Source organism: Leucoraja erinacea, chromosome 4 (genome assembly GCF_028641065.1).
Source record: "Leucoraja erinacea ecotype New England chromosome 4, Leri_hhj_1, whole genome shotgun sequence".
NCBI classification, from domain to species: domain Eukaryota; kingdom Metazoa; phylum Chordata; class Chondrichthyes; order Rajiformes; family Rajidae; genus Leucoraja; species Leucoraja erinaceus.
This window is the reverse complement of record NC_073380.1, coordinates 90,302,117-90,319,254: the sequence shown is the minus strand read 5'-3', so window position 1 is coordinate 90,319,254 and position 17,138 is coordinate 90,302,117. Positions and strand designations below refer to the sequence as shown.

At 42.4% G+C, this 17,138-nt stretch overlaps 1 protein-coding gene across 1 annotated transcript in view; it reads right to left on the bottom strand.

Annotated features, from left to right (window-relative positions):
* The window catches only part of ctdp1 (CTD (carboxy-terminal domain, RNA polymerase II, polypeptide A) phosphatase, subunit 1), a 284,417-nt gene that overhangs the window by 250,724 nt on the left and 16,555 nt on the right, over positions 1–17,138 (bottom strand). The window contains 1 exon segment of the mRNA XM_055634765.1: positions 1,198–1,281. Coding sequence (XP_055490740.1) covers positions 1,198–1,281 — 84 coding nt within the window.

The following is a 17,138-nucleotide window of genomic DNA, read 5'->3' as shown; positions in this document are numbered from 1 at the left end:
ACATTTACTCTCTGCATGTCAGCACCTAACATTACAATTTGGCTCTCAACATATTATTGGTTGTCCAGCACACATTTGAAGTGACTGCATTTGGGAATAGAGAATTTTGGGACATGGTTGCAAAATGCAAGTTTATCCTTCATCAGAAAACCTATCTGGCCTAGATGGAGTGGATGTGGAGAGGATGCTTCCAGTAGTGAGAGAGTCTAGGACCAGCGGGCACAGCCTTAGAATAAAAGGACATAGCTTTAGAATGGAAAGAGGAGGAATTTCTTTAGCCAGAGGGTGGTGATTTTTGTGGAATTCATTGCCACAGGCGGCTGTGGTGGTCGTCTTTGGGTATTTTTAAAGCGGAGATTGATCGGTTCTTGATTAGTAAGGGCATCAAAAGTTAAGGGGAGAATACAGGAGAATGGAGTGTAGAGGGAAAAGTAGATCAGCTAGGATGGAATGGCGAGGCAATAGGTTGAATGGCCTAATTCTGCCCCCCTGTCTTATGGAAATGCTGTATACAAACAACTCCATTTAGGTTATCCTAGTTCAAGTCCAAGTTCAAGTTCAAGTGAGTTTATTGTCATGTGTCCCCGATAGGACAATGAAATCCTTGCTTTGCTTCAGCACACAGAACATAGTAGGCATTTACTACAAAACATATCAGTGTGTCCATATACCATAATATAAATATATACACACATGAATAAATAAACTGATTAAGTGCAAATAACAGATAATGGGTTATTAATGCTCAGAGTTTTGGCCGAGCCAGGTTTAATAGCCTGATGGCTGTGGGGAAGTAGCTATTCCTGAACCTGGTTGTTGCAGTCTTCAGGCTCCTGTACCTTCTACCTGAAGGTAGCAGAGAGATGAGTGTGTGGCCAGGATGGTGTGGGTCTTTGATGATACTGCCAGCCTTTTTGAGGCAGCGACTGCGATAAATCCCCTCGATGGAAGGAAGGTCAGAGCTGATGATGGACTGGGCAGTGTTTACTACTTTTTGTAGTCTTTTCCTCTACAGGGCACTCAAGTTGCCGAACCAAGCCACGATGCAACCGGTCAGCATGCTCTCTACTATGCAAGTCCAAATCTTTGGAAGGGAAGGTTACTCTGCAAAGTGATGATTCCATCAATCTGCTTCTCATCTCACTACAGTGTACATTTTGTATTAAGAGCAAGTGGATGCAAGGATAAAGAACTTACTGAGTCAAGTCTTGACCGCATGCTGCACAGAGACCTTTCATAATGACAGGATGAATACATCCTTCCAGTCGCACCAAGACAGCTCTGAAAAAGATCAAGAAAAAGCAATTAGCAAGTACCCATGCTCGCGGTTTCTTTAACAGAAAGTACAGATGGGATTGACAGATGAAAACTAAAAAAAAACTCAAGTGCAATAGACACAAAGGCAGTTTAGTCTTGATTAGTACCGGTGTCAGGAGTTATGGGGAGAAAGCAGGAGAATGGGGTTAGGAGGGAGAGATAGATCAGCCATGATTGAAAGGCAGAGCTGACTTTATGGGCCGAATGGGCTAATTCTGCTCCTATCACTTATGGACATGAAACAAAAGCAAAAAATGTGACAAACACACAGGTCAACTAAGCATCTGTAGAAAGAGAAGTACAATTAATATAAAAGTAGAGTTAAGTTTAGGTAACAAATACGTACATTGCATCCTCCCCATTCCCTTGCTTTTACCTCCTTCCTGCATGAAAAGTTGGTTAATCTACACTCCAAGCATAGTTTTACCCGATCCTTCTCTGACTGCAGTGAGACCCCTTTATTCCTGCAATCGAATGACAGAATAAGCCTGGGAGGTTGAAAGGGATCCTGAAATCCTCCTGCTCCCCTAGTTGCAGGAACCCGGAGAGCCAGCTGCCTCACTTTCCGACATGGATCATCGATCATGTAAACTCCACGAGCAGACAATGAACTAACTTCCTATTAAAAACAACTATCTCAGATATCCATAACTTTCAACAGCTGTATTTCCTTTCTAAAGGTGTTGGGACTTCCTTAGAGATCAGACATCCATCAGAAGCCTGTGGGTTTTTTAGCCCAGCTGCAAACAGCAAGTCAAGTCAAGTCAAGTCAAGTCAAGTTTATTTGTCACATACACATACGAGATGTGCAGTGAAATGAAAGTGACAATGCTCGCGGACTAACACCACTAGTCCTGTGAAATGACGGTGAATATTTTCCCTTATTCTCACCTGGACACTGCAAAGTAACTGCAATAGATTTTAGGCATAGTTTGCATTGTATGACAATCCTCCAGTCACCTGCAGCATGCTAGAGAAATCATAGTGTTTATAATCAGGAGACAATTCTGCAACTGTGGACCTCGATTCTGTGTGCTGGTTGAGACTGGTGTCAGCTGAGGCTCGAAAACAATTGAGGGTCTGCAGTCCATGCTTACACACCAGCTCAATACTGAGTGTTAGTGCAGAGTCACAAGTACTATGCTTCAGATAGCAATAAAGCCAGACCCTGGCTTGCTCTGGTGAAAGATCCCATAGCACTATATTGAAGAGCTGCTACAGAGCTTTCTACACGGAACTGGCCATTATTTCTCCCTCAATAACTTAATTACAGCCATTTGCATTAGCATTGTGACTAATAGTGACTACACTTGCAGCCAGCGCACCACTTTGTGACATGAATGCTCTGACAGGCAGTGTGTGGAAGTTAATAATGATTTAAAAACACAAAATGGATTCTGATGAAACTAAGACAAGCTTTAACCTTCTTCTATTAAATTGAAAGGCCAGCAAAACACACCGACCTTTGCTTTCAGTACATTAACAAAGCTAGCAGACAGTTGATGTTCCCATTCCAATAACTTAAATGAGATAACAAGCACAAGTTTCACGAGCGTCTCCTCTGTAACATAAACATAGGAACCAACCCTTGTTCCACAATATTATGATGTGCATCATAAGTAGAAAAAAACAAAATGCTTGTTCTGCAGAAATATAACCTTCTTTCTCTGTCAGAAGAACCTGTCAATCTTCTTATGCTTTCAATCTTTAGGATCTGTTAATATTAAGAAGCAAGAGGCTGTGCTACGTTTTATAGATAACGTATTGCTGAATCGTTGATTATTGGAGTATATATATATATATATGTAATTCGATCGCTGCTCCTTTGTGTGGGGATGAGAACTCTGTATAGTCTGTAATCTGCATACTGTTAAGAGTTTTACCACACCCGCCTGGCAAAATAAAGAATGTACTACTTGATCACCGATTTTATTTGCGTTTTAGTCTATTTAAGAATATTGAACCACAACAGGTACGCCTGCGGAGAGACACTAGTGTGCAAGTATAAAGAGTGAGGGAATAGAAGCAAGGAACTGCAGATGCTGTGTTACACAAAAGGATGCAAAATGCTGGAATAACTCTGCAGATCAAGCAGCATCTCCGGAGTGCATGGATAGGCGACGTTTTAGGTCAGGACCCTTCTTCAGACTCTTCAGACCGTCTGAAGAAGGGTCTCGACCCGGAACATCACGTATCGATGTTATAAAGAGTGAGAGGATGGCAAAGGAGGAGGCAGCAAATCTATGCCAGCATAGATTAGCTGACAATTTATTGCCTAGATGGCTACGTGTATGAATTGTACAGGTAACACTGTAAAAGGGCTGGGGCCAATATCCTCACAAGAAGGAATGCAAAAGGAGGCTGAACTGAGTTATTAACTCGACAACGGTCATGGAACCTTGGAATTCAGAGAGGTGAGAAAATAACTGGAAATGGATGCTAGAAAAATAACAAACAAATTAAATAGGCTGGGAAGAGTACAGCAAGCATCAAAATAAATATTGAAAAGCTTTAAAGGGTAAAATTAAAACATACTAATTTTAAATGCATGTTGCATTCGCAAGAGATCAGTTAATGGCACAAGTGAAAGGGTGTGATCTTATTGCCAATACAGAAACATGGCTGCAAAGTGACTGGAGCTCAACACTGAATATTCAAGGTGATTGGACATTCAGGAAGGTCAGACCAAAAAGTTAAAGGAGGTGGAGCAGTGCTATTAGTATGGGATGAGATCAGTACAGAGGTGAGAAATAATTTGGCTCAGCAGATCATAATATAGAATTAGAATCAGTTTGAGTGGAGCAGAGACATAAGAAGGGCAGCAAACATTTGCTGGAGGTTACCATTTGGCCACCAAATCATAGTTATAATAGGCAATGCAGATATCGGAAAATAAAACCAGATTAATGTAGTAGCCAGGGAGGCATTTCATTTACAGTGAGTCGGTAGATTAATGGAAAAGATATAAGATCTTAGTGCAAATGGAATTCAAATGGAATGTGCACAAGATGGTTTACTAGATCAATTATGTTTTGAGAATCACTTAAGGAAAGGCTTTAGATCCCACACTTGGCAAATGAAAAATGGATCATTAATATCTCCGTATTCAAGGGTATGTAAGGAAGTGGGACAATCATCTGATTAAGTTTTACATTGGGTCTGAAAGTGATGTAGTCAATCCAACACTAACCTGAAATGGAAACAAACTAAACAATAAAGATAGCAGGGGATGAGGTGGCTGTACACATTTGGAAAACTTCATTAAAAAGATATGATGATGGACCAAAATTTGAGGAACTGCGTGATTATCAAAATAAATATACTTTAGAAGCAACAGGAAAACAACTGGAAAAAATGGTCCATCTAGGGATGAAATGAAAAAATAAAAGGTAGTATTAAATCAAAGGAAGAGACTTGCACAGTTGCTCAAAATCAAAGTAGGCCTGAACACTGTCAATATTTTAGCATACAGCAAAGGGCATCCAAGGAACTGATTATGGGAAGATAGAAACTGAAACTAAACTGGCATGAAACATAAGAACTAGAGTCCATTAGTATATTTTAACGTGTAAAAAGGAAATAAAAGCAAGTGCTGGTCACAGATGGTCAACGACAAGAGAATTAAATTGAGGCAGGGGGAGAGGTAGGAAATGGATAAGTCCGTAGCCTCCTTTTGCACTGGTATTTTATTTTATTCACATGGTTAAACTATAATGTTTTATTCTTAATGCTTTAGGTTTTATTCTTAATGGTTTACTGTATGTTGTGTTGTCGCTTGCGAGCAGAGCACCAAGGTAAATTCCTTGTATGTGTACATACTTGGCCAATAAACTTATTCATTCATTCCATTGTATTTTGAGCATCTGGTGATAAAACTGAGCAGCGATTGTCGCCATCTTTGCCATCAACCTTCAGGATGGCGGTGGGCGGGGGAAAAGAACGATGCCGGTAAGCAGGCTGGAGGCTTACCTCCTACGCTTTCCAAGCATTCGGAGGTACCCTGGGTGGGCCTAGACGGTGGAGGCCCTGAAGGAGCCCAGGGCTCCATTAAATTGGATGCTGCTCCAAGTGGCCGGGAGAGCTAAACGATGCAGCCTGCAGTGGCATGGAGCAACGGTAGATGATCAAGATCTTGTTGCAATTTTTGATAACCATCTTCACTTTCTACACTACCACCTATGTTTATATCGTCAGCAAACTTGCTAATCTTGTCATGTATGTTATCATACAAATATCGAAGACAAACAGTAATGGGCCCAGCTCCGAACCCCAAAGCACGCCATTAGTCACAGGCTTCCAGTCTGATAAGCAACCTTCCACAACCACCCTCTGCTTCCTTCCATTAAGCCTTTTTAAAAAAAATCTGTTCGACTATCCCTCCATGGATCCCATGCAATCAAACCTTCCAGACCAGCCTACTATGTAGAACCTTGTCGAACGCTTTAATGAGGTCGATATGTACAACATCTACAGCCCTGTCCTCATTGGCCTTTTTGATCACATCTTTAAAAAAACTCAAATCAGATTTGTGAGACACGACCTCCCATGTGCAAAACCATGCTGACTATCCCTAATCAGCCCTTGTCCATCTAAATGCATATCTATCCTGTTCCTCAGAATATTCTCTAGTAACTTTCCAACTACAGATGTTATCCTCACTGGTCTATAATTCCCAGTCTTTTCCCCACAGCTCTTCTTAAATAGAGGCACAACATTTGCCACCCTCCAGTCTTCTGGCATCTCTCCTGCATTTCATACTTAGTATCATTGCACCTAATGCATAGTAGAATTGTCATGGAACTGTATACAAAATAAATATCACTGTACTTAGGTACACATGACAATAAAATATTGTTTAAGAGGGAACTGCAGATGCTGGAGAATCGAAGGTTACACAAAAAAGTTGGAGAAACTCAGCGGGTGCAGCAGCATCTATGGAGCGAAGGAAATAGGCAGGTGCAGCAGCATCTATGGAGCGAAGGAAATAGGCGACGTTTTGGGCTGAAACCCTTCTTCCGACTCTTTTACCAATTGCTAGATTGGTTGACAAGATTTAAAGCCAACAAAATTAAAGCCCCAAGGACCTGATGATCTACGTTGAGTAACTTTGAAAATGATGGATTTAGAGATAAGCGAGTGTTCTGGTCATCAACTTCCAAAATTATATCTATAGATTCTGCATTGGTTCCTGTGGATTGGAAGACAGCAAATGTGACCCCATTGATTAAGAAAAAGAGCAGGCAGGCAACACTTAACAACTATGTTAATCTCCAACGCCAATATATCTACTGGTGCCAAATCAAACGCCCAATTCACCAGAATTATGGGTATTACTTTTTTGAAACACTGCTTATAAAGACAAATGTTGCATAAATATAAGTATTCAACTTTAAAGTGGGTAGATATTAAGTTTTTATCATTTTGGTAATTATTTTTATTTTAGCCAATTATTTTGTATGACTATTTTAAGGTTATTTTAGGTAAAAATAAAAGTTAAAAAATAAATAAAATCTGAAAATCAGTGATGAAGCATTTTTTGGGTTTGGCAGCTGATCATGAAGAAATTAGCATTCAGACTATTTAGAGCCACTGTTAATTAACCCTCTAAATCACTGTGCTAAATGCCGTCTCAAGATTTTCTTCTTCTGCCTACATACGTCAGCAGATCTAGAGGATTTTATTATTTTTTAAAACCAAAATCAACTCTTAACAGTCCAGATGACCAATAAAAGAGTAATCAAAAGCTCCATCTGGCACAGTGAAATTTGTCTCCAGCCTCCCGGATATAGAAGTCCAGTCATTTAACCAAGCCTCCAACCTCATTGTTCCCCAGCCCCGCACGGCCCGATTTTACCTTCTCCACAAAATCCACAAACCTGACTGTCCTGGCAGACCCATTGTTTGTGCCTGTTCTTGGCCCACCGAACTTATTTCCACATATCTCAACTCCATCCTATCCCCCCCTGGTAAACTCTCTCCCTACCCATGTTCAAGACACCTCACACGCACTTCGTCTACTTCCATTTTCCAGGCCCCCATTCACTTAACTTCACCACGGATGTCCAGTCACTCTATACCTTCATTCCCCACCAGGAGGGTCTTAAAGCTCTGTTTCTTCCTCGACCGCAGAATCAACCAATCCCCGTCTACTGATACTCTCCTCCGCCTAGCAGAGCTGGTCCTTACCTGTAACAACTTTTTGTTTGACTCCTCCCATTTCCTCCAAATACAAGGCGTAGCTATGGGCACGCACATGGGCCCCAGCTATGCCTGCCTCTTTGTAGGGTATGTCGAACAATCCTTGTTCAAGGCGTACCAGGACCCTATCCCCAAACTCTACCTCTGCTACATCGACGGCTGCATTGGTGCTACCTCCTGCACCCACATCATCTATTTCATCATGACTTCATCCATTTCACCACTAACTTCCATCCGGCACTCAAATACACCTGGACCATTTCTGACATTTCCCTACCATATCTAGACCTCACTATCTCCATCGCAGGTGATACACTACTGACCAACATCCATTATAAACCCACTGACTCCCATGGCTATCTGGACTACACTTTTTCCCACCCTGCTTCCTGTAAGGACTCCATCCCCTACTCCTAATTCCTCCGTCCATGCCGCATCTGCACCTTGTCCTCGCCTTCCACCCTACCAGCTGTCACATACAACAAATAATCCTCCGACATTTTCGCCACCTCCAACGGGATCCCACCACTGGCCACATCTACCCATCTCCTCCCCTGTCTGCTTTCCGCAGAGACCGCTCCCTCGGCAACTCCCTGGTCAATTCATCCCTTCCCACCCAAACCACCCCTTCTCCTGGCACTTTCCCTTGCAACTGAAGGAAATGTACACTTGTCACTTTACCTCCCCCCTTTACTCCATTCAAGGACCTGAGCAGTCTTTCCAGGTGCGGTAGAGGTTCAGTTCGCAATAGCCAACCTGATCTCCCGGTGGCTCAGCACTTCAACTCCCCCTCCCATTCCGAATCCGACCCTTCTGTCCTGGTCCTCCTCTATGGCCAGAATGAGGCCCACCGTAAATTGGAGGTGCAGCACCTCATATTTCGCTTGGGCAGTTTACACCCCAGTGGAATGAATATTGACCTATAATTTCAGGTAGTCCCTGCTTTCTCCTCCCCTCCTCAGCTCTCCTCAGCTCACTGTCTCTGTCTCTGCCTCTTCCTTTCTTCGTCCCGTTCCCCCCCCCACCCCCTCACATCAGTCTGAAGAAGGGTCTCGACCCGAAATGTTGCCTATTTCCTTCGCTCCATAGATGCTGAATTTTTCCAGCATTTTTGTCTAGCCTCACAAACCCAATTCTTTTCAAATAAAAACTGCACCCCAGCCATCAGGCCTTCTCTCCATCGGTAACTGTGGCCTCTGTTGTTAAGTTGCCCTGCGGCTCCAAGCTCCTCCAGATGGAAAAGAAGAAAATGGAGACATTTGCAGAGCAAGCACAGAATTTAGTTGAAAAGCTGCAGAGTAAAACTTCATAAGGTTTCTCTTTTAACAATGATCTGGAATGCTAAAAGCTAGCTTTGGTAAAGTGAAAATGTTGGAGTGCTGACAAATGCAAGGAGAGGGAGAAAAACCATAGTCTAAGATTACATACTTATAGAACAGTACAGAGTACTTTAAATGATAAATCTGATGGACTGCTTTCATATGACGAAAGATTAAATCAAGTCCTTATCAACAGAAATCAAACAAGTTACAAATCAAATTTGCAGCAAGCTTCCTTCACATTCTAAAGGAAATCCAAATTTAGTTGAGTAAAACATTTTTTTAAACACTCTACTGACTTTCTTGATCAGCCAAGGATCTGAAGGCATCAATGGCAGGTGGCAGGATAAAACAAATAGCAATGAAGTAAAGATAACATTTGCATTTACAAAAAGGACCGTCACAATTTGAAAAATTCCCCTCAACACTTCACAGCCTCCACTTGAAGTGCAGGTATGCCTTTAATGTGGAAAAGATAACATCCAATTTGACACCAGCACTCAGATAGCAAAGTGTTAATGAGCACATTACCCGCTTTCAGTATATACGGATTACTGATGCAGCAATGAAAACATTGGCCTGAGTACAATAGAACAAACGCCCAGGCCGTCATTAAAAAAAATGCTCTTAGATCAATTATTCCTACCCGAGAAAGTGTATGTTAACAAAGGTAAACTGTACAGGATTTTAGACATTTCCGAATATTAAGTAAACTGAGGGAAAGGGGCTGAATGGTCTTCTCTTGCTTATATTTGTGTTTTTACATTGGGTTGACCTTCATTTTTGGATAGGCAGTAGGATGTTTTCTCTCCTTTTAAACTTGTTACATTATGCAACTAATTGTAATTGCCAACAAAAGCTTTTCTGCTCCTCCTTTGTAGATACACATCTCGTTTGAGACAGAACCTCAGGCTATAATGTTAAATCCACATTTTTCAATTCTGCAGGTAGATTTCACAATCTTTGAAATGTTCAATACGTTTTTAGAAACATAAACAAGCAGGTTTTGAAGCAAGTGATTTGTAAATCCACAACAATCCATTCACTCCATTAACCAGGCTTTCCTGTAATAATTCTCAATGGAGAGATGCCCTTAAGGGCATATTTTTGAAAATTATAGGTTGTTGGGCTGGAGGTGTAAAACCACAGAAACATGGTTTACATTTGACCAATTAGTACAAAATATATAACACCAAGGTGACCAGATCAAGACTGACAGATCAAAGATCAATATAACACATTTACAAAGCATATTTTATTTACTCATCAAATATTTATAGTGCCACACAGGATTGGCAGGAAACAAAATATACCACCCAGGGTTTAACCCAAACCTTGGTCAAAGAAATAGATTTTGAGGGCAATCCTAAAAGAGCAATAAAGAGATTTAGGGAGGCAACAGATCGTCCAACAGAACACATTTTTAAGAAAAAACTGCAGATGCTGGACAAATCGAGGGTAGACAAAAATGCTGGAGAAACTCAGCGGGTGAGGCAGTATCTATGGAGCGAAAGAATAAGTGGCATTTCAGGTTGAGACCCTTAGGTAACAGACTACTTACTAACCGAAGGTTACACAAAAAAGCTGGAGAAACTCAGTGGGTGCAGCAGCATCTATGGAGCGAAGGAAATAGGCAACGTTTCGGGCCGAAACCCTTCTTCAGACTTACTAACCGACATCTACTACAAACCCAGTGACTTCCATGGCTATCTAGACTACACTTCTTCCCACCCCGCTTCCTGTAAGGGCTCTATCCCCTACTCCCAATTCCTCCGTCTACTCCGCATCTGCACCCAGGATGAGGTGTTCCACACCAGGGCATTGGAGATGTCCTCATTCTTCAGAGAACAGGGGTTCCCCTCGTCTACTATATATGAGGCTCTCACCAGGGTCTCTTCAACACCCCGTAACTCTGCTATCACTTCCCATCCCCCCACTCGTAACAAGGGCAGAGTCCCCCTTGTCTTCACCTTCCACCCTACCAGCCGTCATATACAACAAATAATCCTCCAACATTTTCGCCACCTCCAACGGGATCCCACCACTGGTCACATCTTCCCACCTCCTCCCGTCTGCTTTCGCAGAGACCGCTCCCTCCATAACTCCCTGGTCAATTCGTCCCTTCCCACCCAAACCACCCCTTCTCATGGTATTTTCCCTTGCAACCGCTGGAAATGCTACACTTGTAGCTTTAACTCCCCCTTCGACTCCATCCAAGGACCCAAGCAGTATTTCCAGGTGAGGCAGAGGTTCACCTGCACCTCCTCCAACCGCATCTGCTGTTCCAGGTGCCAACTGCTCTACATCGGTGAGATCAAGCGCAGGCTTGGCGATCGCTTCACCCAACACATCCGCTCAGTTCGCAATAACCAACCTGATCTCCCGGTGGCTCAGCACTTCAACTGCCCCTCCCATTCTGAATCCGACCTTTCGGTCCTGGGCCTCCTCCATGGCCAGAGTGAGTCCCACTGCAAAGTATGAGACCAGCACCCCATATTTCGCTTGGGCAGTTTACACCCCAGCGGTATGAACATTGATTTCTCCAATTTCAGGTAGTCCTTGCTTTCTCCCTCCTTCTCCTCCCCTTCGCAGCTCTCTCAAAGCATACTGTATCCGCCTCTTCCTTTCTTTTCCTCCCCCACCCACATCAGTCTGAAGAAGGGTCTCGAACCGAAACGTCGCGTATTCCTTTACTCCATAGATGCTGCCTCACCCGCTGAGTTTCTCCAGCATTTTTGACTAGGTCCAACAGAACAATGCGAATTTTGTACTTAATTGTACCTCAAGTCCTTTAAAACAAGGCTCAAACATTGAAGATCACAGGTTTGCCAGTAATTATTATGCCAGCAAAATAAAATAACATCCTATATTTTACTTCATCAATATAAATTGAGCACTGAACAAGAAGCCTTTATTCAACCATTTACTGGAATCAAATAGTGTGTGGTACCTGATTTACATCAAGTCTGAGATTTATAAATAGAATCACAGAATTCAAAGTGATAGGATAAATAAATCAAACACTGGTTTAGCCACAAATGGAGTCATGAACTCAATTCTGGTTGAAATATAAGAAAATAGGTGCAGGAGTTGGTCACTGAGCTGTTTGAATCTGTTCCACCATACATAATCATCAGATGTAGGAGCAGAATTAGGCAATTCGACCCATTGTGTGCGCTCCGCCATTCGATCGTGGCTGATCCAATTTCCCGTTCAACCCCATTCTCTTGCTTTTCCCCCCGTAACCTTTGACGCCCTTCCTAATCATTCAACCCAATCACGGATGATTCCTTATCACTATCCCATAGTCTTAGTCTCTCTCCATACCTTTGTCACTTGAGTGTATTAAAAATGTATTTCTCCTGCTTAAATATATTCAGTGACTTGATCTCCAGATGCTATGGTAGTGAATTCCGCACATTCATTCTCTCATCGCAGTCCTAAATCCCTTGCCCATTAAACTGAGACTTTGGCCCCTTGTACACAATACACCCTGGTCAAAGAAAACATCCAATCTGTCTAGTGCTGTCAGAATTTATTATGTTTCAATTAGATTCCCTCTCTAATTTTAGTGAACACAAACAGAGTCAACTTAATCTTTTTTCATTAGGCAGATGCCCAAGCCCAGGAATCTATTTGATGAACCTTCTCTGCACTCCCTCTCATTAATCTTCCAGAAAGATATTCAAGGCAGAGGGTAGAAAACATATTTAGTGGAATGGCCCTGGAAGTGAGGCAATTCCGATACATTAATAGACCAGAGAAACTAGGATTAATCTCCTTGTGGTAGTTAAGGGATGATTTGATGGAAGTCCCTTTACAAATAATTGAGGTGAATAAGGAGAAATTATTTGCATCAGAATAAGGGACAAAACCCAGAGTTACAGCAAAGGGCAGAATAATCAGGCTCATGAGGAAAATCAGCCTCAAGTAGTGAATAACCATGATCCAAAACTTCCTGGCTGAAAGCATGGTTGCCTCCATGTGGAAATTGGATGGACACACAAGGATAAAGCACAGTCGTGTTCTAAGGAAAGGAGGGAGCAACCACAAGCTCAACAGGCAAAATGGCATCCTTCCATGCTATGACGCTATGCTAAACCACTGCCTCGAAGATTGACACAAAAAGCTGGAGTAACTCAGTGGGTCAGGCAGCATCTCTGGAGAAAAGGAATAGGTGACGTTTCAGGTCAAGACCGTTCATCAGACTGAGAGTCAGGGGGAAAGAGAAAGGGAAATTACAGATATATAGACAGTGATATAGAGAGATATTGGACTAATGAATTAAAGATATGCAAAAAGTAACAATGGGCAAGGAAAGGTGGACCCCACAATTGTCCATTGTTTGCTGTGGGCTAGGTTTTGAGTTATACAGACAGTGAAACTTAACAGGATGACAGTGAAAGTAGTAGGATGACTAGGGTGGGGGAGGAATAGAGAGGGAACGCACGGGCTTGTATACGACTGTTTAAATCTCTCGTTTCCCTTACTCCTGACTCAGTTTGAAGGAGGATCTCAACCTGAAATGTCATCTATTCCTTTTCTCCAAGGATGCTGCCTGACCCGCTGATTTACTGCAGCTGTTTGTGTCTATCTTTGGTTTAAACCAGCATCTGGAGCTACTTCCTATGCATTTTGACTGACTCGATGCATTGTTTTTGTTGAATAATGTTTTGTAAAGCAAACTCATTCTATCGGAAAAACTTAAATTCGCAAACTCATAACTAAGAACATTATTCGGCATTCCACAATTATAAAACAATAATGATAAACATTCTGGAGAGAGGAAAATCCTTTCAGATTTAAAAATACGCAAGACATGTAACTAAGTGGACGAGTGCCAACTGAAAATGCAATCTCACCCTTCTCCATTGTTCAAGTCTCACTTGAGTGCTCGGACATTTTCCATAGCCTTCAGAAATATAACTTAAATGAAAAGGCACCCAGCCAAGCCCTCTTCCAGCCCCACCCAGATTAGGTCTATGAACAAATCCTGAGGAAAGAGTTCCAAAGGACCAGTGGGCCCAGATTTTCTGTCCAGAAACAGAGCCAATCCACTCTTTCCAACCCACAGAACGGCAGCAGTGTTTAAAGACAGGCCAACTGTGTTGGTATCAGAAGCAGTTGGTATCTATTCTTGTCTCATATTCACCTAGGACATTGCATTCAAACTACCTGAAGGAGGTGGCGGGCAAAAGACATCCGGTCCTCCTGATTCAACAGTCTAAAATCAATCATTTAGTCCATTCAGATATCTGAATTAAATTATAATGAACATATTATTGCTTTTTGAATGCAGTGTTACTGCGATTCTGGCAGTGGAAATTCACCCTTACATTTACGTTCTATTATTACTGTGCTCTCTGCTGAGGAAAAATGATCCTCAAGGTTTAATTTGTCATGGTTGCAGATACTTTTTTCAATAAACTTCTATTACATCGGGCGGCACAGTGGCACAGAGATAGATTTGCTGCCTTACAGTGCCAGAGACCCGGGTTCTATCCTGACTACGGGTGCTGTCTGTATGGCGTTTGTACGTTCTCCCTGTGATCGCATGGGTTTTCTCCAGATGCTCCAGTTACCTCCAAAGATGTACAGGTTGTAAACATTGATTTTAGTTTGTTTTTTTCAAATTGTAAATTAGCCCTAGTGTGTAGGATGGTGTAAGAGACCACAAGATGGCTGATTGGCGCAGTCTCGATGGGCTGAAGGGCCTGTTTCCACGCCGTATCTCTAAAGTCTAAAGTAAAGTCTAACATCTCGCATCTGGTTTCTTTATCGTTAAGAAAGCGACTCATTCTTACCAGGCTTTCTTCAAAAGCCAGATCTTTCAAACCCAGGGAATATCCTTAACAGTATTGCTTTTCAATTAGCTTCTCTATTTCACATGAGAATTAAAAACCGCAGTTACTGGAGATCATAAATACAAATAGAAATGGCTGAAAACACTCAGATGTTTTCAATTGATGTTTGAGGTCAAAGAAGCATGATCTGAAATGTTATCTTTCTGCTTTTCTAGATGCTGCCCGGCTTGCCACAAGTTCTACAGAATTTTCTATTTTTATTCCCCGTTTTTCCAATAAGATCTGAATAGCTGATTTACAAAGCCAAATGAAAATGCGATCGTCCCTAAATCCATTTGTTTCTTCTTTGCTCTGCAATGCTGTCTCTCCCCAAAGCAATGATATTCTTACCAAGCTCCCATATGTGAATATCATTGTCTTCAAGTTCCCTGTGTGCTGACCCTCACTAGCATCTAGTTCAGCAGCAGCTCAGGTTTTCAACTTCTCATTCAACTATGATTCCTCCCTCTCATGCTCTCCAACCTTCTACAAGATATACAAACTCTTCCAATTCCGATGCCAGTTATTCGGGTCCATAGAAATCAGAGAAATACAGCACATAAGCAGGGCTTGCTGAGTCTTTGCCAAACGTCAACACCAATGGTTGCATTAACAGTAATCCTACGCTAACGTATTTTAACCTTCCCTCATCCCAACATCCCACCAACCACTTACACACCATGGCCAATTAACCTACCGACTCACAACATGGGACGACTGGATCAACTAGAGGAAAACACACCCAATTAAAGAAGAACACAAAGTGCTGAGGTAACTCATCTCTAGAGAATATGGAGAGGTGATGTTTCTGGGTCAGGAGCCTTCTCCACACTGATTGCAAGGGTAGGGGAGGAAAGAAAGCAGAAAGAGGAGGGGTAAAGAAAGAATATGGGTAGTACTAGGTGAACGCAGACAAAGGGGTTTTCTGATGGGCAAATTGTTGGACAAAGACCAGAGGTGAAAAGACAGGTGTAAGCCCAAAAAGGATAAACAGCTGTGAATTTTGAAACTTGAGGGTAGAAAAGTTGCAAATTGCGTAGCCACTGGAAGAGGGGGAGGGAGTGGTGCAACGTCAGCCAGGGTTCAAGAGAGGGAAGTGGGGAAAAAGGAGGGGGTTAGGTCAAGGTCCTGGCACAGAAATGGGAGGGGAAAGATGTGGGTTAGTTACCTAAAATTGAAGAACTCACCATTTGTAAGGTTACACAAAAAAGCTGGAGAAACTCAGCGGGTGCAGCAGCGTCTATGGAGCGAAGGAAATAGGCAACGTTTCGGGCCGAAACCCTTCTTCACCATTTGTAAAGTTGGGTAGTAAGCTACCCAAGCAAACTTAATTAAAAGGTGCATTTTGTTGAAGACCTCAAACATTATATGATAATCAAGTTTGGTCACAGTTGTAATATGGAGAAAATCAGGACAGCGTTAGGTGGGACAACAATTGGCCTTCCCGTCCTTGAATTAAGGGGATAAAAAAAATGTCTCAGTAGTTAATCCGCATTATAATTCTACAATCCTTCCTGACAGCACGAGTTTATGCCAGTCTCTGTCTCTACGTTCACCGTGCAGGAGACTATGCAGTCGTCACATGTTCGCGGGTGGTTGCCTGGGAGTCGTCTTCATGGTCGTGAGGAGTTCCCGCATTCAGGGAACTAGTCGCGGCGTCATTATGGTAGCCACAAATTTTTCAACATGTTGAAAAATTAGCCGTGACCAGAATGAAGCTGCCATGGAGAGTAGCGAGAATTCTCCTGCCGTAGGTGGGTCACCACGAGGTCCTAGTGGGTTGCCAGGTGGTCGAAGGTTGTCATAGGTTGTAGACTGGCGCTGACCGGTGAATTTCATTGGCTCATTGGGAAAAAGTGTGTGCGTGCGCACGTGTATGTGTGTGTGTGTGTGTGTGTGTGTGTGTGTGTGTGTGTGTGTGTGTGTGTGTGTGTGTGTGTGTGTGTGTGTGTGTGTGTGTGTGTGTGTGTGTGTGTGTGTTTTCCATATATCGGTCGAGTGTTTTTTTAAATGTCATAATTGTACTCGCTTCTACCATTTCCACTGGCAGCTCGTTCCATATACACAACAGCCTCTGTGTGAAATTTTTATTTCCCTCCCCCCCACCTTATAGCAATTTCCATTTTCCCCCAGGGAAGGAAATTCTTCAGCTCCAAGGAAAAAAGACCCAGCTTTTTTTTATCTTTATCAATTTTAATCTTCATAGCTCAAAACCTCCAGGGCTGGTAACATTTTTGTTTACACCCCTTCCAGTTTAATGACCGTCGCAGAGAGACCAGAACTGTACACATTATTGCAAATGTGGCATACCGACATTTTGTGTGCCTTCGATTTTCCAGCATCTGCAGTTCCTTCTTAAATACTGTACTCAATACCCTGACTGATGAAGCGTGAAAAACGGCTTCTTCATCACCTAGTCTACCTATCCCATCATCACTTTCATGGTACTCTGTTTCCACAC